The following is a 24965-nucleotide window of genomic DNA, read 5'->3' as shown; positions in this document are numbered from 1 at the left end:
ACTCTTGGATTCATTGTATATGACATCTCATTCATCATAAAGTCTACTCTTTGTGAACATCAATGCCGACATTCAAAAATTTTCATGAAAATCATTTTGAAGCCATAAGGTGAATGTTAATGCAAAAAATATATATCAATAACGCAACCAAAGGTTTGTTGCACTGTTACTATAGTTACAATATGTATGGGGAAATGTTTTGTTCAACAAAAAACTTTTTTATCAGGTTTAGATTTGTTTTTTCTTTTTTTTTCTGTCTTTACCAATTTTGCTATTTTCTTCTCAATTGTTAATAAAAATAGCTTCTCTTTTGGAAACATAACAGCTATATATTAGTCTGAATTTTGTTAATTTCTTGTATCATAAAGATTTAATTCTACTGTTTTTATACCCCTTTTATATAGTCAGTAACAAAAACAGTCTCGTTATTTTGTAATTATGGGTATAACTTTTGTAGAAGATTGATCCGTTCGGTTGGTCTTAAGATTTTTTATACCACATATTCTGTTGGTTACAAGAACAACTTCGATTGGTACAACGTTAGTATGGGTAATAATTTTTCAGAAGATCAGGTTCCGTTCTGAACTGACGGTTCAGGGCCATAATCACCTGCACCTCGTTGTTATCCCTGGGGTTAAAATGGCCATATACATCATTAACCTTCCTCGCTGATGATGCCAAACTAATTAGTAACTGCAAAGACAATCTTTTTTGCTCCGATTTTTTATGGCTTCCGTAATAAACCGTAGGATGGCTTCTAATTATAGACCATACTATACCTGTAATACGAGTAGAGCTTGTTTACATTGAACTCATTTTTTTTTTATTTGTTTTTTTTTGTAATTTGCTCGTTACATTCTCACAAACTGGTTCTGTTTTTCCGCATGTGCAGCCTAACCTGCCTTAGTGACCACCTCTGTATAAAGACCACCTGCTCCATAAGACCAACTTCTCATGGTCCCAAAAGACCAATATCAACATATTTCAACCTGTGTATAAAGACCACCTGTCAGTAAAGAACTTTTTTCTTGGTTCACTGGGTGGTCTTAGACATATTTGACTGTATAAATATATCTTTTTTAATAGTTTAAAGCTCTTTATAAACCTATTTGGATAATTAACCTATACTTGTTTTATTTAGCTTTCAAACTTTCTTTTGATGTACACAAAGGGCCTTTTTTTAAAAGAAAAAACACCTATGAGCAGGAATTGTTTCGTGTCTGCTGATTAAGCGGCAATTTGGACCACCCTGATAGCACAGACCAGACCATTTCTCATAACTTTCATTTTGTTGATATGCAATACTGACTGTCATTAGCATACTGTATATATATATATATAATGATATATTTTGTAACAATATGAAGAAAAGTTCATCACCCTGACAATTAAAATTTGGTGTATTACTCCAAAGACGTGTCAGAGAGGTTTTAAGGCATCAAAGTTGATTTTTATTGGACCCCTGGATGTAATGATATTGTATAAGAGGGAATGTGGACTAGGTTGATCATCGCCGATTTGACAAATGTTTGGATTCAATTAAGAAAACAATACAAGCAAATGAATTGTTCTGATTGTAATTGTTTGATTAACATGCATGTACAATGTACTTGATGTGCAGTAAAAGTAATATTAAGATTTCTCATAGGCAAATCAATTTCTTTTAACAGCAATAGTTTTTAGTCCATCACTTATATCCATTTTATCTTCTGACCAGTATTGTTGGGGACGTGCATGTTTGATCTATAAAACACCTTTATGATAACCATTTCCATTTGGATGCCATTAAAATGTTGCGAAGTTGATGAATAGGCTGGCATCTATACACCTGTGAACTGTCGTCAGACAACAACAAATTGTAGCCCCTGAATCAATAAAATAACCAAATAGAGCGGGTAACATTAGTTTGTCTTCGTGATGGAGTGGGCATGATGAGTAGATATGTTATATTGTCGTGTTCTACTGGAGATGTATCAGACAAGGATGACCCCTTACTGACCATCATATCAATACTGACCAATATTGACCATAAATATGTGTGTGTGGACTGTAGATCCATATGAAAGCACTGCTTAGTCTCTCAATTAGGCACTGGTGCTGAAGTCTGTACAGCAAGCTAGACCATTAGTGTTTGTCAATTAAGGTATTGTAATTTCAGAACACGAATCACAACAGAGATATTTGTGATGAAATTCCTGGAATGAATCTTGAAATATTTCAATATACTATAAGACCTGAACCAAGGGATACAAATAGGACAAAATGTTTTAAAGATATTTGGAACCCAAAGTGGTGGCCTTATAAAGCAGATGGTCTTTATACAGAGGTGGTCTTTATACAGAGGTGGTCTTTATACAGAGGTGGTCTTTATACAGAGGTGATCTTTATACAGAGGTGATTATTATACAGAGGTGGTCATTATATAGAGGTGGTCATTATATAGAGGTGGTCTTTATACAGAAGTGGTCATTATATAGAGGTGGTCATTATACAGAGGTGATTATTATACAGAGGTGGTCTTTATACAGAGGTGATTATTATACAGAGGTGGTTTTTATACAGAGTTGGTATTTATACAGAGTTGGTATTTATACAGAGGTGGTATTTAAATAGAGGTGGTCTTTATACAGAGTTGGTATTTATACAGAGTTGGTATTTATACAGAGTTGGTATTTATACAGAGTTGGTATTTATACAGAGGTGGTATTTAAATAGAGGTGATCTTTATACAGAGGTGATCTTTATACAGAGGTGATTATTATACAGAGGTGGTTATTATACAGAGGTGGTCATTATATAGAGGTGGTCTTTATACAGAGGTGGTCTTTATACAGAGGTGATCTTTATACAGAGGTGATTATTATACAGAGGTGGTCTTTATACAGAGGTGGTTATTATACAGAGATGGTTATTATACAGAGGTGGTCATTATACAGAGATGGTCTTTATACAGAGGTGATTATTATACAGAGGTGGTCTTTATATAGAGGTTGTCTTTCAACAGAGATGATCTTTATACAGAGGTGATTATTATACAGAGGTGGTCTTTATACAGAGATGGTTATTATACAGAGATGGTTATTATACAGAGGTGGTTATTATACAGAGGTGGTCTTTATACTGAGGTGGTCATTATATAGAGGTGGTCATTATATAGAGGTGGTCTTTATACAGAGGTGATTATTATACAGAGGTGGTCTTTATACAGAGTTGGTATTTATACAGAGTTGGTATTTATACAGAGTTGGTATTTATACAGAGGTGGTATTTAAATAGAGGTGGTCTTTATACAGAGTTGGTATTTATACAGAGTTGGTATTTATACAGAGGTGGTATTTAAATAGAGGTGGTCTTTAAACAGAGGTGGTTGTTATACAGAGGTTGTTGTTATACAGATGAGGTCTTTATACATAGATGGTCTTATAAAAAAGCAGGTGGTCTTTATTTAGAGGTGTTCTTTATACAGAGATGGTCTTAATACAGAGGTGGTCTTTATACAGAGATGGTCTTAATACAGAGGTGGTCTTTATACAGAGATGGTCTTAATACAGAGGTGGTCTTTATACAGATGTGGTCTTTATACAGAGGTGGTCTTTACACAGAGGTGGTCTTAATACAGAGGTGATTATTATACAGAGGTGGTCTTTACACAGAGGTGGTCTTAATACAGAGGTGGTCATTATACAGGGATGATCTTTATACAGAAGTTACCTTTATACAGAGGTGGTCATTATATAGAGGTGGTCGTTATACAGACATGGTGACACTATAAATACAGATCGGATCGGTGTGGTTTAATAATACGGTCTCTGTCACTGACGTTTATACAGTGATGGTCTTATAATGTAGGTGGTCTTTATACAGAGATGGTTATTATACAGGGGTGGTCTTTATACAGAGGTGGTCATTATATAGAGGTGGTTGTTATACAGACATGGTGACACTATAAATACAGATCGGATAGGTGTGGTTTAATAATACGGTCTCTGTCACTCATCTAACGGAGCAATATATGCTTTTTTTTAGCTCAGTCAGTTTTGGGTTCGATTTCCTGTTGGCGGGGGCACTAATGACAGGAATATGATTTTCCCTGTTCTTTAACAGCAGTAGTCCTTGCCTTTTTTATGCCAGAAATGAGAAATTGTCTCAGATACTTGAATTCATCATTGCAATTGTACTTGTTTAAGATCAATGAAAAGTGCACAAAATCTTAGAATTGATGCTTCAGGTTGCTACATTTAATTTCAACAAATCAAATATTTGTGACACACCTCTTGAAAACTTAAAAGGTTAAATTTGTTTTTTTTAATTCTGTCAAAATTTGTGAAAACATATGACAATGTATTATAATGGTCTAATTTGTGTAACATCACATTGCAATATATAATGTACTAGAATAGATTATGCAACACATGTATATATTTAGCTGTAATTTTGATAAATCAAATTGCTGAAGCCATATAAGTTATAAATATTCCCAATCCCTTCCCACGATGCACTAGCTGTTGCAGTGCACCCAGCGTTTCAGTCCCTGTTGATGACAGCACATGACGTCAATGGCATCTCAAAGACCTATTAGGCGAACTAATTGGAACTTCCTCCATCCTCTGTTTATGGATGGGGACGAGTAAATCATTAACTTTCTTGGAAATTTTACATCCTTCCTGTAGTTATTATAGAGAAAATCACCTTTTCCTAACATGGTGTACTTGAATGCAATATGGCTGTGGCCAGTGGAGTTATTTATAGACAAATGAACACAATTGCAGGACACTCCTTTTAATTAGAACCCTGGGTATCTTAATTGATGCCGACTCTTTATTGGATTTTAAGCCCAATCAACCGTTACCCGAGATTCCCCGCAGCCAATCATAGACCAGGACTGTAATTATGTTAGATTTACACTTTTAAGTATACAAAATGTGATATATTACTACAAGCTTTTTATCTTTGGGTCACAAGTTTGAATCCCACGTGGTGCAGTTGCCAGGTACTCATTGATGGTTGGTGGTTTTTCTCCGGGGACTCTGGCTTTCCTCCACCAATTTAATCCTGGCGTATCCTTAAATGACCTTGGCTGTTTTTAGGACATCAAACTAAAGTGAACATATACAATACATTCAAACCTGGCAACAAAGATAATGCCTCATATCTTTAATTTTTTTTTTTTGGGGGGGGGGAGGAAAAATGGTCTTTATATAGTAAAAAAAACCAAAGGTCAAATTACATTGAAATTGAATATGGGACCGCTATATTTATTTTTTTCTTATTATGCAGGTGGTCTTTATACAGAGGTTGTCACTAAGGCAGGTAACAAGAAGATTCTAGACTATAAAATCATCAAAAAAATTTTGTCTGTAGCCTGTTATCTATATTCTTATATGCTCTCTTCATCAATCTGTCAGTTATCTTGTTACCACTTAATATAAGTACAAAGGACCCTACAGTTGTGTATTTTTGTATTTTGGGATGGATTTGTCAACAACATGGCTGAAAGGCAGCCAGCCATCTTGGATTTTGATAGTTGACGGTTGTTCTTGCTATTTCTTTTGGTAAAAAAAGTTCAAATGGAGTGAAAGCTATAGATATAAAAAAAAAAAAAAAATTCTTGAGTTATTTTGGCTATCAGTGCGGTCTCTTCAGGCAATGATTTATTCAAGCAAACAACTTGATCATCATGACGTCATCAATAAACGCCATGTCATATATGAATAGACATCAACAAACAAACATGGAATGGTGCATTTTCTATAGCCTATACAATAATAAAGCCAATTAAGAACTATATACGGATGTTTAGGTAAAACTAGAGCTTATGATTATACAGCCAGATTGGAAACCTAGCCAAAATATAAATCCGTGATGAATCCTCTCTCCATCTGTCAGTTTACACGTACCGAGTCGCACCTGTAATTATCTTCGTATAATCTCGAGGCAGGTGTGCTAATGGGTGTTTACAACCAGCCATGACTCTTAAGGTTCACTTAGAAAGCTAATGCCTGAACTCATTCACCCCTGAAGACACATTTAGACTCTTCTAAATCAAAGTCTAGACCAGCCCATTATGAAATTTCAGGGGTCACCGAAGGAGTTAATTAGGCCAACATCTGGGATTGCAGTCCAAAGAAATTCCTTAGCTTAAAATTAACCATAGGAAACCATTATCACAGAACTTAAACAATCTGAAGTTAAAGGATTTTTTGTTTTTATTTTTTTAATGCTCATATGGAAAATTTTAAGTTTAGCTCATTCACTTCTGAAATTTGGTAATGAAACTGTTCCAGCTTTAGTTTTGGGGAACTTCAAATCAGTCTCCAGAGGTGAATAAGTTTAGAAATGTTTGTGAATCTCTTAAGTCCAGGAACGAATTAACCAAATTTCACCAAAAAGCTTGTGAAAAAGCCAGCTTCATCCCAAATGTTTGAGAAATATTTCTAATCGGAAGATCTCTGTAAGCATCAGTTGGAATCAAAATAGAATGGTAAATGATTTTTATGGTTTTTGGCGCCCGTAGAGGAATTACTACAAATAATCTTAATATATCATAAAAATGTGGATTCGTGGTCCCATCTGCTCTAGAATATAAACATGAATATTGCTTGATATGTTTTAATGATTGATTTGTTGTTTCAAAATATTTAAGAAAGGTTTTTGATTTTAGTGCATTCTTCTAACCATCTGGTAAAAATCTAGTTTTTACAATTAAACTTGATTTATTTTGCTAACAAAATGACAATTAAAGTTTCAAATTCTACATCAAATTCAAATGGCCTTTGACCAGCAAAGTTTTTTTGTGGGTCATATAATATTCTATAGCTACCAGGTATATACTTTTCATAAGTAATAAATCAAATTTCTTATCGGTTTTCTTTGGAAAGACTGTTTATTTTCTTAGTAGGAAGTTAGCTAGATAGGAGAAACAGAGTCCGAACCCAGTGTTTACCAAATAAATTTGGCCAGTTGCCAACCAGGATAAAATGTGAATTATTTCAAGTAATTTCAATTTTCAGTCTAATCTAAAACCTATGATATATATAGGTATAGCAACTGTCTGCGAAATATATCCCTGATTTCTCAAACTTGATGTCAAATTGCATTAAAACATAATGTCAATTAATGAGCAACCTTGATATCAATTGCATTCTAACTTGATGTTGGTTTATGCTCAAACTTGACGTCAACTTGCATTCAAAATTGATGTTGGTTGATGCTCAATTTTTATGTCAACTTACATTCAAATTTGATGTCAATTTATGCTCAAACTTATGTCAAAAATGTCAAATAACAAATAACACTTCAAGTTGGTGTATAATTACCTTCAATACACTCAAACTTAGTTGTCAAGTTATATACTTCAAGTAGCAGGTCTGTTGAGTTTCACTCCTAACATTCAGTGAATGCAAATTTAATTGATCAAAGGTGTTGGTTGTATTGAACGGTCAAAGTGTATAGACACAACCTTCCCATGTTTATTGACCTCTGAAATTTCATAATAGAATATTCTAGTCTTTGATTTAGGAAAGTCTAAGTATGTCTTCAGGGATGAAAGGGTTATTAAGCCTACCAGTAAATATATCTGCTGTAATCTTCCACTTTCAGAATGCACATTTTTTATATATTTTGGCAGGTATTTGAAAATTTGATCTTTTAATTATTTTTTTCTGCCAAGAATGCATCAAAAACCTTTAAACATAGAAGGTATACAATTTGTGTAACTGTTGTTAAAGTTCAGATGGTAATTTCATATCTTTGCTGACATATCTCGGTTAGACTCAAAGAAGAATTATTTAGATATACACTTGGTAAAGTGTAGCAATCTTTGTTTCCATAGCAACCTGATCATAAAAATGAGATCCAGTGATAAGGGTTCATTGTTTACAGTTACCAGAAATGTTTCCAAGGTAATTGAATATTTTGTTTTGTCTAGCTGTAATTTCATTCTGGTATTTGATCCTGGGAGCTTGATAATATTGGAGTTTTGGTTTTATGAGTTTAACATCCTAAACAGCCAGAGTCATGTTAGGACATGCCAGGTTTGTTTGAGGAGGAAAGTCGGAGTACCTGGAAAAAACCCACCAACCAGCAGTAAGTACTTGACAGCTGCCCCACATGTGATTATATGAGAATATTAGACATTCCTTTTAGGTCTGTTGGAGTACTAATTAATGGTTATTGGTTTTTTCCAACTCATATTGTCAGATTTGAAACTCTTTTCTGTTTGAATCAGTCAAATAAATATTGGCTATATAGATAATGATATGAATTGAATAATGTTTATATTACATGCAACAGCTGCAAACTTATAAATCTTAACTATATTTCAAAGTTATCTGCGCATGTGGGTATAGTTATAATTGCATTAATGATACCATTATACTGTTGAAGTTTAAGTTTACTGTGAGCAAAATTTCTGATTTTCTCTCAAAATAAGACAAAACTCACATATAGGTAATAAATGTAAGCATCAACTGCATACGTCCAAGGGCAGATAACTCTGTAATTGGCGAATCACCAGCTGTCAATCAAACCGCATGTGACTTTGCATTTTGTATTGTGTGTGCTATGATGTTTATAATGCTCCAACATTGAATAGAAACAATGTGCGTTTTGCGAGCACAAGGCGTGGCTATATTACACCTGGCGATCAGTCAATATGCAAAGACTGTACATTTGTTTTTATCAAGAATTTAGCAGTTCACTTGTCAGGGAGCAATTTAACTCAGTCCCCCCTGTAGACACATTTGAACTCTTCTAATTCATAGGCTGGAACAGTTCATTATGAAATTTTAGGGGTGACTTGGTTGAATGATGTGTTGGGGGGGGGGGGGGGGGGGGTGGGGGGGGGGACCACATGAATATGTCTGACCAACTGAAGATTATTAATGCGTTTGGGGTTTTACGTATGGTATGGGTGTTCACGTTAGGACCAATACGGTAATATATGGTAATTAGAATAGCTAGATGCCGGTGAGATTTATCTTTCACTGCATGTTGTGGAATAGATAATTAATACCTTCTGAGCATAATCTAAAATCTTCTCCAGGATATTAAGGCCCTTTTAGTTTAATAGACTTGGTTTTTTCTACCAAGAAACGAGATGTTTAATCAGAACCTCCAGTTGCTTCCATGGAAACATTTAAACCATTTAGCCAAAGGATATATCTCAGAACTTTTAGAAGAATTTGGAATTTCCATTTTTTTATTATCCTAATGTGCAAAATGCTTGTTTTGAAAGCAATTTTGACGCTAATTACAGATACAGTTGGAATGTTGGCAATTTTTTATCTCCACATGTGAAAAATGGCGTTTTTTAAAACCACTAAAATGTGTACCATTGTAGAGACAGTATGATGAATTAGCTTTAGGTGTTGGAACTCAAACTGTTAAGTACATTACGCCCATCTTGGCCAATTTACTAATTAGTCTGACATGATGAAGGGAGGAGTTGTCTAAGTGATTTTCACACTAAATGTATACTATTTTGTTATGAAGCCAACAACCTGCCCAGACTTCTGTTAAAAAGCCCCCCTCCTTATCCTGTTCTTGTTCTATTCCACCCCCTCTCTCCTGAAAGGGGGGAGGGGGCAAGGGCGAGGGCAAGGGCATAATATGTCCCAACATATTACAACAAGCCCTCCATCTCTGGGTCACAAGTTTGGAATCCCATGTGGCGCAATTGCAAGGTTCCGACCCCTTTTCAGTGGTTTTTCTCCAAAAACTCCAGTTTTCTTTCACGTTCAAACCTTGCATGTTCCTACACGACCCTGGATGTTAATAGGACAATCTCCAATATAAACCCTCTTTATTATATAGTCCTTTGTTGTAAACTTGAAGACCCTAAACCATGCAGACGTGAGGTTAAATAGTCTTTCCTAGCTTGCACTTATAAATATCTCAATTGCTGTAATACCAATAAAACAAACAAAAAGAAATCCCGATAAAATGTCATTTTGGTGACATTTTTAATTACTCCATTGCTCAAATCCATTACCCAGCTAACTGAAAAATAGATGGGGGGGTCTTATTTGCAGACATCCCCCCTTAGTCTGGAAATGTGTCAAAATAGGTGGGGGTCTTATTTGCAGACATCACCCCTAAGTCTAGAAATGTGTCAAAATAGGTGGGGACATCCCCCCCAAAGTCTGGAAATGTGTCAAAATAGGTGAAGGGTCTTATTTGCGGTCAAATACGGTAACTCCTAATGTTTGACCAATGAGGAAAACTCCATGTCATGATTACGATGACTATATATAAGTAATGACTATTATAACTGTTGTTATATACATGTACTGGAGTCCACTGTTCAGCATTCAAATTCCCTGCTAATATTTCATTCAAAATGTTTCTAAAATATCACAAAGTCATTCTACAAGAATATATTTTCTACTTGTTTAGAAATGCAGTTTTTACACATTGTAACATTTGGGAGGGTAAATATTTGTTTCTGAAATGTTAATAAACAAGTTATCACATATGTTTACAACATTAACTCAGCATATCTTCAGTCGGTTAAAGAGGTCTCATATTTAGTGGGGCATCAGAAATGATATTTCTAAACAGCTGATGCTGATAATTGCCTATACTGCCATGGAAGCACAAAACAAATATGTATTGTTAGGCTTCTTTCATATGCATTTTCGCTATCAACATGATGACAGTGCTTGCAGATTGTGTTATACTCACAACAGTTTCATAACTTGTTATCTTACATCCATAAGTTTCTTATTTCAGAAGAAAAAAGTACTCAAAATGACCTAATTTGTTAGCTTACATGCATGTATGTTTTTTATTTAACAAGTTGACTGTGCATGTAGGTACAAAATTTGCACAATTATTTGATGGTTGGTTAGCTTACACTAATGTATGTTTTTATCTAACAAGCTGACTGTGCTTACAAAAGTTCCTGCATAATTTGATGCTTGGTTAACTTACACTCATATATGTTTCTATTTAACAAGCTGACTGTGCATACAAAAGTTGCACAACTATTTGATGGTTGGTTAGCTTACATTCATGTATGTTAATATTTAACAAGCTGACTATGCTTATACAAAAGTTGCACAACTACTTGATGATTTGTTAGCTTACACTTGTGTATGCTTCTATTTGACAATTAAGCTGACAGCTAAGGTTCACAAAATTTGCAAATCTATGTGATGGCTTTCTAGTCGATTTATAAAATCTAATTACAAGATTATGTAATTATGTAAATAATCTGATAATTATATGTACTAACATGAAATGACAATCAAGATCAATACAAATTAAGATAGCAAGGATCAGCTGGTCATAATGTGAATTTAGTAACGATATTGATCCTGTGTAATATCCGGACATCTGATTACAATGTGGTTAATCCATACAATGTAATTAGCGCATACCTTTGAAAGCGGGAGATGGACCAAGTCTCAACACTGGATTCTCTCGTAATACGCGTATATGTTACGAGAAATTTGGAAGTGGAATATATGGAATACGTACCTGATATTCTATTTCTGACGTCATAATTTCTGTAAATTGATATATATATCATACTCCTACATGGATTATCAACCATGTTAATTAATTTTCGTAATCCAATAATGATATTATCCTGCAAATTAATTATGGTTGCTTTAATTTTTTTTTACATTACGAACAAAATTTATAATATCCATGTGATGTTAATGTACCGTACAAATACATTATTTTCAGAATGTTTGTTTACATACATGTATATGTATAGTACATACTAAAATTGACCTAGTTAGTCACCTTTTTGCTACTTAATATAGATACAAAATTTTGTAAACAAATTATTTTACTGTATTTCTCTTTAAAGAACCTACTGCCGAAATAATGATACCATATTCACAGTAATTTGCACCCAAGGTACTCAAAAATTATAACAAAGTGAGGGCACTTAATATTAGGAAACAAAAAAACATATAATTTGTGAATGAAAAATAGGCTCTTTTCGTACTCATGGCACATCAATCTGTCACAGTAAAAATGCATATGCCTTCTTTCCTTCGAGATGCATTATTACGTCATGATTCACTTGTGAATTAAAATCACAAGTTCATGTAATATGGGATACAATGCTGATGTTATAAACATGATATACACTTGTAAAAGATTATAAGACTCTTTCATATGTGGATATGAAGGATAGGGATATTCTACCCGAGGGTCACAAAATGTAGTAAAACCCGAGGCTTGCCGAGGGTTTTGCAACATTTTGTGATCCCGAGGGTAGAATATCCCTATCCTTCATATCCACTTATGAAAGAGTATTTTTCTTTCATACCTCAACGTTTTATTAAAATTTTACAACTATAATATCCCGCCATTTTGAAAAAAAAACTCGAAGAAATCCACGGCTGAAAGTCAATTTCTTGAAAAATTACGAGATATTTTCAACAAAAATTCCGTTGTTTGCATCTTTTATAGTAAAACTAGTCAAGTTTGTGAAAAAAAATGTTAAAATTATACCGAGGAAATAGAATTTTTGTTAACGCCGTGACGTCACGAGGCTTTATTGCATGGGTAGTAAGGCAATACAGCCTCAGGCGGCATGAATGTATTGCCCTAGATCAGCCAGTATTACACCCGTAGGTATGAAAGAAAGTTATATCCATAAGGATGGGACATTTATACAACTTAAACTTCCTATCCAGAAGAGAGGGCGGGCATATAGAGGGGGAGGGTTGCTAATTATGGCGAGTATGGTACGTGCATTCGTTTGGATTGATTCATGTACAACAGTTTGATTTGCTCCTTTAATGATATTAGCAAATGCATTTATAACTTTAAACTCATCACCCCTGTAGACACATTTAGACTGTTCTACATCAAACATTAGACCAGTCCATTAGGAAATTTCAGGGATGAAGGAGTTAATTAAGCTCAAAGTCATGCATATATAGTCCATAATAAACACTCACCATGTCTAAACTATTTGTACTGAACAGATATGAAAACATTTTTATTTACAATACTTCTTCAGTAACAGATGTTTTACAAGAATAAATTCAGCACAAAATTAATTTCTGAAATCAGATTAGGAAATCTATTCATCACGCAGTCATCTTAATCAGGTGTCATTTTGTGTATCAAGGGGGATAACTCTTACTCCATTTAATGCCTTGCTTTGCCAACTGTTTATGGTTGGAAGTCAGAAGCATATTGATTTGCAGCACAAATAAAATATATAAAGACCTGAACCTCTATATACCAGAACATAATGGTCTTTTTAGCCAGGTGGTCTTTATACACAGGTCAAATTGTGTTGAAATAGACAATTAGGGACCTTGTGAAAGTGGTCATATCAAACAGGTAGTCTTTATACAGAGGTGCATGGTCACAAAAGCAGGTTTCACTGCATGTGAAATCAACTATATATGTAGAACTTTTTAACACTTAATAATTAGGGCTTAACTGTATGGGATTAATTTACTGGATATCAATGACTTCTATTTTTTTACATCATTTTATTATTAATAAAAGTGCAAATTTCAACAGTTAATTATAAATTTTAATTAGATATATAGAAATGGATAATCATATACATTAAAAATGCTGTAGGTAAAATAATGTACATGACCAAACACCATTTGAACACCTTTTCGACATTAGATAGTTTAAATATATCATAATGAAGGAACGATGATATATCTTTTTATTCGAGGAAGAATAGGAATTAGAGGAATAGCAGTTTCCACAGCTATCCATGTTATTGATACATAAAATATACAGCAGTTTGGTCAAATCATGCGATCAGTTTGACGAATAGGAAATATACAAGGTTCGAGTATGCTGCATTATGGTATGCAGCAAATTCATTTCTTTATTTAATTGAGCCTTTTTCTATTACATTACATATTGTTAAAGATGCTCCGTCACTGACAAATAGTATTTTTTCTCAATAAAAAACAGCAGCAGACGTATTGTTTTTTTCTTCGATTACAAAACTTACCTACTAAACACCAAAAATATTCAATAGTTTGAGCTTCTAATTTTATTTCACGGTAGAAATATCAGAAATAAATAATTGCATCCTTAAACAATTCCATGGCATTATGACCTTTATGGAATTAAGTACTGATTGCGCATGCACCAAGAGCAAAATAAATTATTTTATTTCATTTTATTTTGTGTTAATTAGACATATAGATACATGATCAAACACCAATTATTGTTCAAATGATGAGTATCGTTTATGCTCTGTCGGCGGTGGAACAAATTACGATAAATCATGATTGTACAATGATTGATATAGATACAGAAACCTTTTTACAGATGATACCAGTGGGAAGTAGTATATATAAACTGTATATATCAGGTGTTTCCTGTAGTAATATAGAACTGTGTATCTGGCTACGTAGTAAATGTGACGAAGTGTCGATAGCATTCAATTTAGAAGTTGAAAGTGATGAAGAGGTTGCTTATGGCATTTTGTGGTTATTACACTATGCACATAAAACTATTTGAGTTAACAGTAACAATTACTATATTCCACCCAATAAGCATCCCCAATTTGACTTACTCTAACTAAATTAATGCAGGCTGAAAATATGAAAGTCTAGTCTAAATTTATTTCATTAAATGCCATATTAATTTTTTTAATTTTTTTTATGCACCCTGGGGACTTAGTGGGTCAAATACGGTAATATGAAGAATTCTGTGCTGCTGTACAGTTTTAAGTAGGATTAATATAATATTATATGCCCTTGACCGGTGTCCAGTTTCTTATCTACCAAAGTCCAAGGTCAATGTATCTTTAATCCTCTTACAGTCCATCCATTGGTAATCTGCAGGTCCTAAGTCCAGAGAATACTGTCATCATAAACTGATCATAAACCAATTCATGGATCATTATAACCACTTCGAGGTTTACTTAGAGTACACACTCATTTTTGTGCTATAATGCATATCTACATAACACAATATATCGATTCAAGTTAATCCTTAAATGAATTAATATATATCAAAAAAATTTTTCTTAATTTTACCTCAAAATCTAACAGCTAGACTTTGACCATTAACAATCTAAAACTGCACACAGTCGAAACTGAAAAATAAAACCTAATGTAAAGTTATGACAATAAACTAGAAAAAATCAAAATCAAGTTGGCAACCATTACAAAGAAGATTAAATATATATGTATGAGTTAAAGTTGGTGACCATAATATCTGCACAGTTTTGGACAACAATTCTATCCTTGCAGATTTATTGATTTCTACCGATGCCAGTTCACATTTCCACAAAGAGATAATCACGCCTCACTACACCGTGAATTGCCATATCACAACTATATGGTCAGCTGGTTGTATCGATACAGAGGCTGGAAAAAAAGTTTTAAAAACTTCGCTGCAAACAGCTAAATGGACGACAAAGAAGCTATTAGAAGTGTCAGAATGGGTCATTATGTTTATTTACCAAAGTTTTGATTAACCTGTAGTTGCTACTCAAATTCCAACTTGGCAAGTTTACTTAACTGAGTGGGAATATAGTCTTGAATTAAGAGATTCGCAATAGCATATTGGATGTTCTTGCTGGAAATCGTGAATGCATGTCTAATCATCAGAGATTTGATCTTTTGCCCTGATTTCTTCATTCGTTGATTTTTCATGGATTAATAATTCATCAGAATCTGCCTTGGATAATTGCTGTAATATTACTACCAGATATAAAAATAATTAGATTTTCACGATGAGTGCCGTGAACCACGTCTGGAAACTACTTTTCAGGTATGTCAGTAAAGACATTCAATCTTTTGCAAATTATCATTAATCTTTCTGTGAATTTTTCATTTAAGATCAAATTGCCTATCAATATTTTAATTTACATTTTAATTGTTTAAAATAACCTGGAATTCTCATGTCCTGGACTTTTATTTTTGAATCTTAATTCTAATTTCTAATTCAGGGTTTTGTATTCATATCATTTAAATTGTCATAGTTGAAGTGCCTCTTTTATCATGACCTCTACAAACCTCATCCGTTACCCTAGTAACTTTTAAATGTCATAGGGGTATGAACAAATAGAATGAGCCAATTAATTCTTTTCATATGTATCAGCATTTACTCTGTTACGAAACATGCAGCTTTCATTTTAATACTTCAGCTTGTGTCTAAATAACATCCCCTCTTTGTGCCTAAGTAGCCCCTCCAATTTGTGTCTTAGTAGCACTACCACTTTGTGTCTAAATATCACCTCCAATTTGTGTCTAAATAGCACATCCAACCTGTGTCTAAATAGCACATCCAACTTGTGTCTAAAGAACACATCCAATTTGTGTCTAACTAGCCCCTCAATTTGTGTCTAAATAGCACCTCCAATTTGCATCTAAATAGCCCCTCCAATTTGTGTCTAAATAGCACCTCCAATTTGCATCTAAATAGCCCCTTTAATTTGTGTCTAAATAGCTTATCCAACTTGTGTCTTAATAGCACTACCACTTTGTGTCTAAATAACAACTCAGTTTGTGTCTAAAAAGCCCCTCCAATTTGTGTCTAAATAGCACCTCTAATTTGTGTCTAAATAGTATCTCCAATTTGTGTCTAAATAGCACATCCAACTTGTGTCTTAGTAGCACTACCACTTTGGGTCTAAATAGCCCCTCGATATGCATCTTAGAAGCTGTCTAAATAGCACTCAGTTTGTGTCTAAATAGCACCTCCAATTTGTGTCTAAATAACCCTCCAATTTGTGTCTAAATAGCACCTCCAATTTGCATCTAAATAGCCCCTCCAATTTGTGTCTAAATAGCACCTCCAATTTGCATCTAAATAGCCCCTCCAATTTGTGTCTAAATAGCACATCCAACTTGTGTCTTAATAGCACTACCACTTTGTGTCTAAATAACAACTCAGTTGTGTCTAAAAAGCCCCTCCAATTTGTGTCTAAATAGTACCTCTAATTTGTGTCTAAATAGCACCTCCAATCTGTGTCTAAATAACACCTCCAATTTGTGTTTAAATAGCACCTCCAATTTGTGTCTAAATAGCACCTCCAATTTTTGTCTAAAGAGCACCTCTAATTTGTGTCTTAAGAGCATCTCCAATTTGTGTCTAAATAGCACATCCAACTTGTGTCTTAGTAGCACTACCACTTTGGGTCTAAATAGCCCCTCCGATATGCATCTTAGAAGCTGTCGAAATAGCAACTCAGTTTGTGTCTAAATAGCACCTCCAATTTGTGTCTAAATAACCCCTCCAATTTGTGTCTAAATAGCACCTCCAATTTGTGTCTAATAAAAATAGCACCCCCAATTTGTGTCTAAATAGCACCTCCAATTTTTGTCTAAAGAGCATCTCTAATTTGTGTCTTAAGAGCATCTCCAATTTGTGTCTAAATAGCACATCGAACTTGTGTCTTAGTAGCACTACCACTTTGGGTCTAAATAGCGCCTCCTATATGCATCTTAGAAGCACTACCAATTTCTGTCTAAATAGCAAATCAGTTTGTGTCTTAAGAGCACCTCCAATTTATGTCTAAATAGCACCTCCAATTTGTGTCTAAATAGCCCCTCTAATTTGTGTCTAAATAGCCCCTCCTATTGGTGTCTAAATAACACCTCCAATTTGTGTCTAAATAAGACCCTCAAACCTATACTTAAATAGCACTACCACTTTGTGGCTAAATAACACTTCCGGCTTGTGCCTCCAATTTGTGTCTAAATAGCACCTCCAATTTGTGTCTAAATAGCGTCTCAAACTTATGTCTAAATATCACCTCCAATTTGTGTCTAAATAAAAAATACCTCCAATTTGTGTATAAATAAAAGTACCTCCAATTTGTGTCTAAATAGCACTTCCAATTTGTGTCCAAATAGCACCTCCAACTTGTGCCTAAATAGCACCTCCAACTTGTGCCTAAATAGCACCTCCAATTTGTGTCTAAATAGCACCTTCAATTTGTGTCTAAATAGCACCTCCAACTTGTGCCTAAATAGCACCTCCAACTTGTGCCTAAATAGCACCTCCAATTTGTGTCTAAATATCACCTCCAACTTGTGCCTAAATAGCACCTCCAATTTGTGCCTAAATAGTACCTCCAATTGTGTCTAAATAGCACCTCCAACTTGTGCCTAAATTATTACTTAATTTCCAAAGGAGTTGCAAAATATTACATTCAAGTAGATTTTCAAACTCAATAACCATTGATGATGATTTGTAACTATAGGTGTAAGAAACTTATAGTTAAACATGATTCTTCTTACTATAAAACAATTAAGTGGGTCACTGGTACACATATTACAGTGATGTCAATGTCATCATGAAATGTACCAATGAACTTCAAAATTCACTGACAAAAAGCTAAAAGGATTTGTTGTGACCATGCATTGTGCATTCAGCCAATCAGATCCTAAACAATCACATTACATGCTGTTTGATATAAACAGATATCACTATAAATAAAATAGTGTGACATTGTGACGTCACGCCATTTGTGATGTCATTGATTTTCTTTTTTTAAATAAACATTTATATTCTGGAAGAGGGGTCAAGAAATGGCAAAAGTAATAAAGGAAGGTCGTTGACTTTTATTTTTATAATATACATTGTAGCTGACCATAGATCCATAAATGGTTATGGCCATGAGGCGAAACAGCTACTGTACAACACCCCATGGCTTTAAAATATTCCATAGAACAAGGAAGTATAGACTTTTCGTTAATTTGGCAGTCTCTGTGGTATTTTTGTGTTGGAATTGCATTACGATCGTACATTGAGCAGACAAATTGAACCCCAGTGATACATGAGTTGGTGGTCTGGTGTTTGATGTAAGCGACATTTGGCCCATGGCAGATTTCATATACAATATACACGGTCAGGGTTTTTGTGTGATTATTGGTGTGGCTGGGATATGGTGCCTTATAATGGCTGTCAGATCAAATTGGCTTTTGCATTGTCAACCATATTTCAATCAAGACAGCAGATCTTATTTGCTTCCAGAGACATATTTTCGAGGATTATAAATTAAGCAGAAAGGACTATAATTATCAATATAGATTGAAGAACAGGGAAAAATCCACATGATTCCTGCCAAGTGCCTCAACCAGGAATTGAACTGGGGTCTCTTGTGTGAAAAAACGCCAATCTCACATCTGACTTGAAATTATATATGCACTTTCTAATTATCATCCTATTTAAGATGTGTTGACAATAAAAGTTAACATATTTTTCTTTTTTTTCTTCTTCAGAAAACACAGCAGTGGAGACTTGCACAGTCGGCTTAAGACAAGAAAATTACTTGGTGTCGGGGAGACAGATGATGGGGATGTCCATAGGTCAAAGGTTAGTAAGGTCAACAAGGGTTTTGGTCAGTGAGGTCATTGAAGGTCAAGATCATTAAAGGTCAAGGTCATTAACAAAGTTAATAAATGATGACAATGTCATTGTTTTGTGAGCAAGGGCAGATAACTCTGTAATATGCAAATACAGAACACTTTTGTGTTTAATAAACTTGTGAAACTTGCACTGCAATTGTCAATATTGGTTACGGCTCAATCTTATCAAAGGATTATAACTTTGTGTCTAATTTTTCTTCATGCCATATAGAGTGTAAAAAGTATAATTTCATAATTATTGCAAAGTTAATTTAGCATCCATGCAGTGAAAATAGTGTTTGTTAATTGCATACTATTTTTTTTTGCATATTTGCAAAAATTTATCAACTCAAAAAGGTTTCAATTCACATTTACATTAAATTTATCCAAATAAAATAAATCTAAACTGCGAAAAATCATTGATATGAAGATAAAGTTAAGTTATGGAAAGCAAAGAAGAAAAGAAAAATAAATAGCCCAAGAAGAAATGGAGTTTATAGAATGTTGACATTCTACCACATTTTCTCTTCTTGCTGTTGCCAGTTTAAGCAGAGTTAGATATCGTACTATAGGTGATCCAATAAGTGCCCTTCCCAAATTTAGGTCATAATTATCCCCCGCCCAACGAAGTTGGCGGGGGATAAACAAATGGGTTCCGTCTGTCCGTACAAATGGTTTCCGGAGCATAACTCTAAAACCAGAAGAGATATTACCACGAAACTTCATACACACATTGGTCTTATGGTCTAGTAGTGCCTTTTCTATTTTTAGGTTTTCATTTTTTGCATTTTTTCCGTAACCATGGAAACATTGCTGAAAATATCATATTTTTGTACCAGGTTCATTTCCGGAGCATAACTCTAAAACTTGAAGAGATATTTCGACGAAACTTCATAGACACATTGTTCTTATGGTCTAGTAGTGCCTTTTGCTATTTTAAGGTTTTCATTTTTTGCATTTTTTCCGTAACCATGGAAACATTGCTGAAAATGGCAGATTTTTTGTGTAAGAATCGTTTCCGGAGCACAACCCTAAAACCAGCAGAGATATTTCCATGAAACTTTATAGACACATTGTTCTTATAGTCTAGTAGTGCCTTTTGCTATTTTTAGGTTTTCACTTTTTGTGCTTTTTTTGTAACCATAGAAACATTGCTGAAAATATCATATTTTTGTAGCAGGTTCATTTCCGGAGCATAACTCTAAAACCAGCAGAGTTATTTCCTCGAAACTTCATAGACATATTCATTTTATGGTCTAGTAGTACCTTTTGCTATTTTATAGGTTTTCATTTTTTGCACTTTTTCCTGGGTTTTTTTACACATAAGTCTCCACAATCAAACTTACTTCAGCTTCGATATCTCCGTTGTCAGGGGATCTGAATGACTATGTCCTTGTTATACTTACTTCCAAATTAATGGTGGACTTAAAATATGAAATCTTTTCTGTATTGATATCTTTTGCAGATTGTTTGTTTGTTTGTTTGTTTGTTTGTTTGATTATTTTAACATTCAATTAACAGCAATTTGATTTATGGATTAATTTGTGATTTTTTTTTATGAAAGGCTAGTCTAAATTTGGTTTTATCAAGCACCCCTTATTTGTTTAAATTTTTAAGCATCTTGGGTGCTTATTGGGTGAAATATGGTTTTTGTAATGGGACACGAAACCTTCAATGTACATTTACGTAGGTTTGTGATTTACAATTGAATGTAAACGTTTCCACAAGTATGCATTTTTCAGTCTTCTGATTGGATTTGTTGTCAACAGCTTTGGTAAAATCTGGTCGCGTCTTTATTTTATGTGCCTGCAGATGTACAACTACAGTGTAGTGACGAATCGGAATACATCTGATGTCTCCATGGCAACACTAAAAATAATCTGTTTCCAATCGTGATAATCACAAGACATTTGGTATTGATTATATATTTTACAGTTGTTTATATTGTGTAGATGTCATGAAGAAGTAACTCAAAACTATGATTAATTAGAAACTATAATCTGAACTTGATATTTTCAATTTATAAAATGCTATGAGTAATCAAATCACTTTGATTAAAGGTCAAGGCTACAAGTTTTCCTAGCTGGTAAATATCTCATTTTGGAGTGGTAAGGGATATACAAGTATTTTTAAGCTAGAGACATATGACTATATTTTCACAGGGGTAATTAATATGACAGATATCTGTGAAGATGTTTTGCTGGACTATCTAATATATCTTAGTGGAATGACTGAGATCCCAGTTTTATCCTAAGGCATTGATCCCGACAGGATCTGATATATGTAACTGGTGTCTATTCAGTAATATTCTCTGCCACTTCTGATATTGGTAGCGGATGGAGAATCAGGGTCCGATTTGATAATCTTGATGATCTGACATCGAAGACACAATTTTTTGTGGTTGTTAGAGTAATTAACGTCCTATATTAACAGTCAGGGTCATGCAAGGACAGCCTCCCATGTATGCAATGTGAATGCTTGTATGAAGTGCGTGTTTTGGGAGACTGCGATATGTTCTTGTCTGTCTTCTTGTATAGTGGAACTGTTACCCATTTTATAGTGCTATATCACTGAAGCATGCTGCCGAAGACACCAAGTAACACACCTCATCCAGTCACATTATACTGACAACGGGCGAATCAGTTGTCCCACTCCCATTAAGCACTAAGTAGGAGCAGAAACTACCACTTTATTGGACTTTGGTGTGTCTTGGCCAGGGGACAGAACCCAGGGCCTATCTCACAGGGGCAAGCGTTCAACAGAAGGCCAAAATTGTTTGTTTGTTTGATTATTTTAACGTCCTATTAACAGCCAGTGTCATGTAAGGACGGCCTCCCATGCATGCAGTGTGTAGCGTGAAGTGCGAGATACGCGTTTAGGGAGACTGCGGTATGTTCGTGTTGTGTCTTCATGTATAGTGGAACTGTTGCTCTTTTTTATAGTGCTACATTACTGTAGCATGCCGCTTAAGACACCAAGCAACACACCTCACCCGGTCACATTATACTGACAACGGGAGGCATTAGGAAAGATAAAGTCAGTTAGGAAGAAGAGAAAAGATCCTACATTTAGTCGCCTTTTATGATCATGCAATATGGGCAGCAGGTACAATTCTAACACCCTACCTGAAGGGCCAAGAAGGCCACAAGTGAGGCGGTGTCAAGAGAGACATTAGGAAGAACAGAATTAGTTAGTAAGGAGAGAAAAGATAAGATCATAAATTTAGTCGCCTTTTACGATCATGGAAAAGGCAGCAGGTACAATTCTAACTTCCCACAGGTTAAAGTGGTGGTTAACTGGTGTGTTTCTGTATCTGATAATGTCCCTGAGGTAGTCACTGATGTGAATTTTGAACTTAGGTTTAGTTTCGCCAATGTATTGTTTTTTGAATGTTTTGCAAGTGATGAGATAGATGACATTTTTTGTGGTGCAGTGTCTACGGAGGAATGTGCGGTATTCCAAACTAGTAAAGGTGCTGGCAAAAATTTTAGATTTGGTTATCAAGTTACAGGTTTTGCACTTCGGTAGATTGTAGTCGGTGACTTGATTGATGAATATATGCTTGGGTATGTTGTCGGGTTGGAAGTTAGCCCGGACAAGGAAGTTGGAATTTTTTTTCCATTACAGATTGCAAGTATGGCAGGATATGGAAATTAAAATGCCTTTGCAGGCCTCCAATACCGCACATTCCTTCGCAGACATTGCACCGCTAGGAACGTCATCTACCTCATCACTTGCAAAACGTGCAAAAAATAATACGTAGGCGAAACTAAACGACAGTTCAATACCCCAAGGACATTATCATACACAGGGACACACCAGTTGACCACCACTTAAACCTTCATAGACACGAACTCTTGTCTTCAACCCTGCTGGTGAGGCGTTAGAATCCTCTATTTATATCAGAAGAGGCAGCGAATATCACTGGATACACCAGTTACATACATTAGATCCTGTCGGGATCAATATCTTTGGATAAAACTTGGATCCCAGTCATTCCACTAACTGTTACCATTCCTCATCCTGGAATTATCCTAGGCATATCATGTTACTGGCCCCATGGATTACTCCCTTCATAGGAAAGGTAACATCTAATGATCCCCAAACCTTTATGACGTCACACCATAACCGCCCTAGCTACCATCCTTCACATCTATCATGGTGGACCATACATGTACCCACTGCCCTCCTTACATTTAAACACGCCAGTTAGTCTACACCGCAACATTAAAACCTCACACAAGCACCGAGTCACATGCTCCAGATGAGGCAACATCTATCAGAGGATGGAATACCTACAAGCCCACAGATGCAACTCACTTCCTAACTGTAACCTCTACCAGCACACCTGATACCGGCACCGCAGAGCCCCAACAAGGATATAGCAACAACAGTTCCACCGACCTGCTGGCTAGCCCATGGCACACCCCTGTGACACTTGCTACAACTAACAACATATACACCTCGCCGGTTTTATCTGTCAGTGCCATGGATGCCTTGGACACGTTCCTTAAGGAACTAGGAGAACAACATCCTACCCCATCCTTCCCACCAATGGAAAGAACACCTATAGACCACCAGTCCATCCACGTCAATATCGATGATGGCCTTCCACTGCCAGCACCTCTACGCCCTCCCACCACAAGTCCGGAAGAGGAATCACATGGAGCGTATGCATCTCTTGTCAATACCCAAAAAGTATTAATTTTGTCAATTGCTCTTTCTATAAATAGCTTGATGCAAACAAACAATTAAAAGACTTTTGTTAACTGATACCCAAGCTTAATTAATATCGCCAAATTTATCCATGATGTTATTTTGGCTACGTTCCAACAGAAGCAAACCAAAACCAACTTGCAACTGACTACATTCCACCGGCTACGGCTACCGGCTACTACTACCGGCTACCAACGTGTATATGAAGGAATACATTCACTCAACTCGTTACCTCTGATGAGTTTTCAATAGAAAATGAAACCAGTAGGTACACTATACATAATACAAATTATATCCAGTAACCAGCAGCTCGCCAGTGAAAACGGACTGCAGCCTAACCACTCACTTAATTCCATCGTTATATCTATTATATCTAAGTAGATCATTTGTAGGAGTAAGGGATATCCATGTGCTTCTCTCTGATAAACGTCTGTTATATTTAACACAGCCTCAAAGTTTAGTTTCACTTAAAACCATTTGTTGAAGTACTAGAGACCTGGGAGGAAAAGAGGAAATAAAAGTTTAGTCTCACGAAATTAAAAAAACCTTTTGTTGAAGTACTAGAGACTTGGGACGAAAAAGGGGAAATAAAACTTTAGTCTCACGAAAGTTATTTTTGTTTGTTTGATTAATTAACGTCCTATTAACAGTTATGGTCATGTAAGGACGGTCTCCCATGTATGTGGTGTGTTGCGTGTATGTTGTGCGAGGTGCGTGTTGTGGGTGGTATATTCATGTTGTGTTTGTAAAGTGGAACTGTTGTCCTTTTTATAGTGCTATATCCCTGAAGCATGCCGCCGAAGACACCAAGCAACACACCCAGAGGTCACATTATACTGACAAGGGGCGAACCAGCTCACTCTCCCTGTATGCCAAAAGCTGGGCGATGCCAAGGGAGGCTTTAGGAAACATTAAGTCAGTTAGGAAGAGGGG

General features: G+C 35.2%; 1 protein-coding gene across 6 annotated transcripts in view; it reads left to right on the top strand.

The window, feature by feature from the left end:
- Nucleotides 1–24965, top strand: part of LOC138330356 (tumor protein p53-inducible protein 11-like) — a 166480-nt gene that overhangs the window by 129181 nt on the left and 12334 nt on the right. For all 6 annotated transcript variants that reach the window (XM_069277934.1, XM_069277929.1, XM_069277931.1 and 3 more), the window contains one exon: nucleotides 19191–19284. In XM_069277934.1, coding sequence (XP_069134035.1) covers nucleotides 19191–19284 — 94 coding nt within the window. The remainder of the gene's footprint in view (nucleotides 1–19190; nucleotides 19285–24965) is intronic.

Source organism: Argopecten irradians, chromosome 8, assembly GCF_041381155.1.
Source record: "Argopecten irradians isolate NY chromosome 8, Ai_NY, whole genome shotgun sequence".
Lineage (NCBI taxonomy): Eukaryota > Metazoa > Mollusca > Bivalvia > Pectinida > Pectinidae > Argopecten > Argopecten irradians.
The sequence above is the reverse complement of the archived record's forward strand: the minus strand, read 5'-3'. Positions and strand labels throughout refer to the sequence as shown.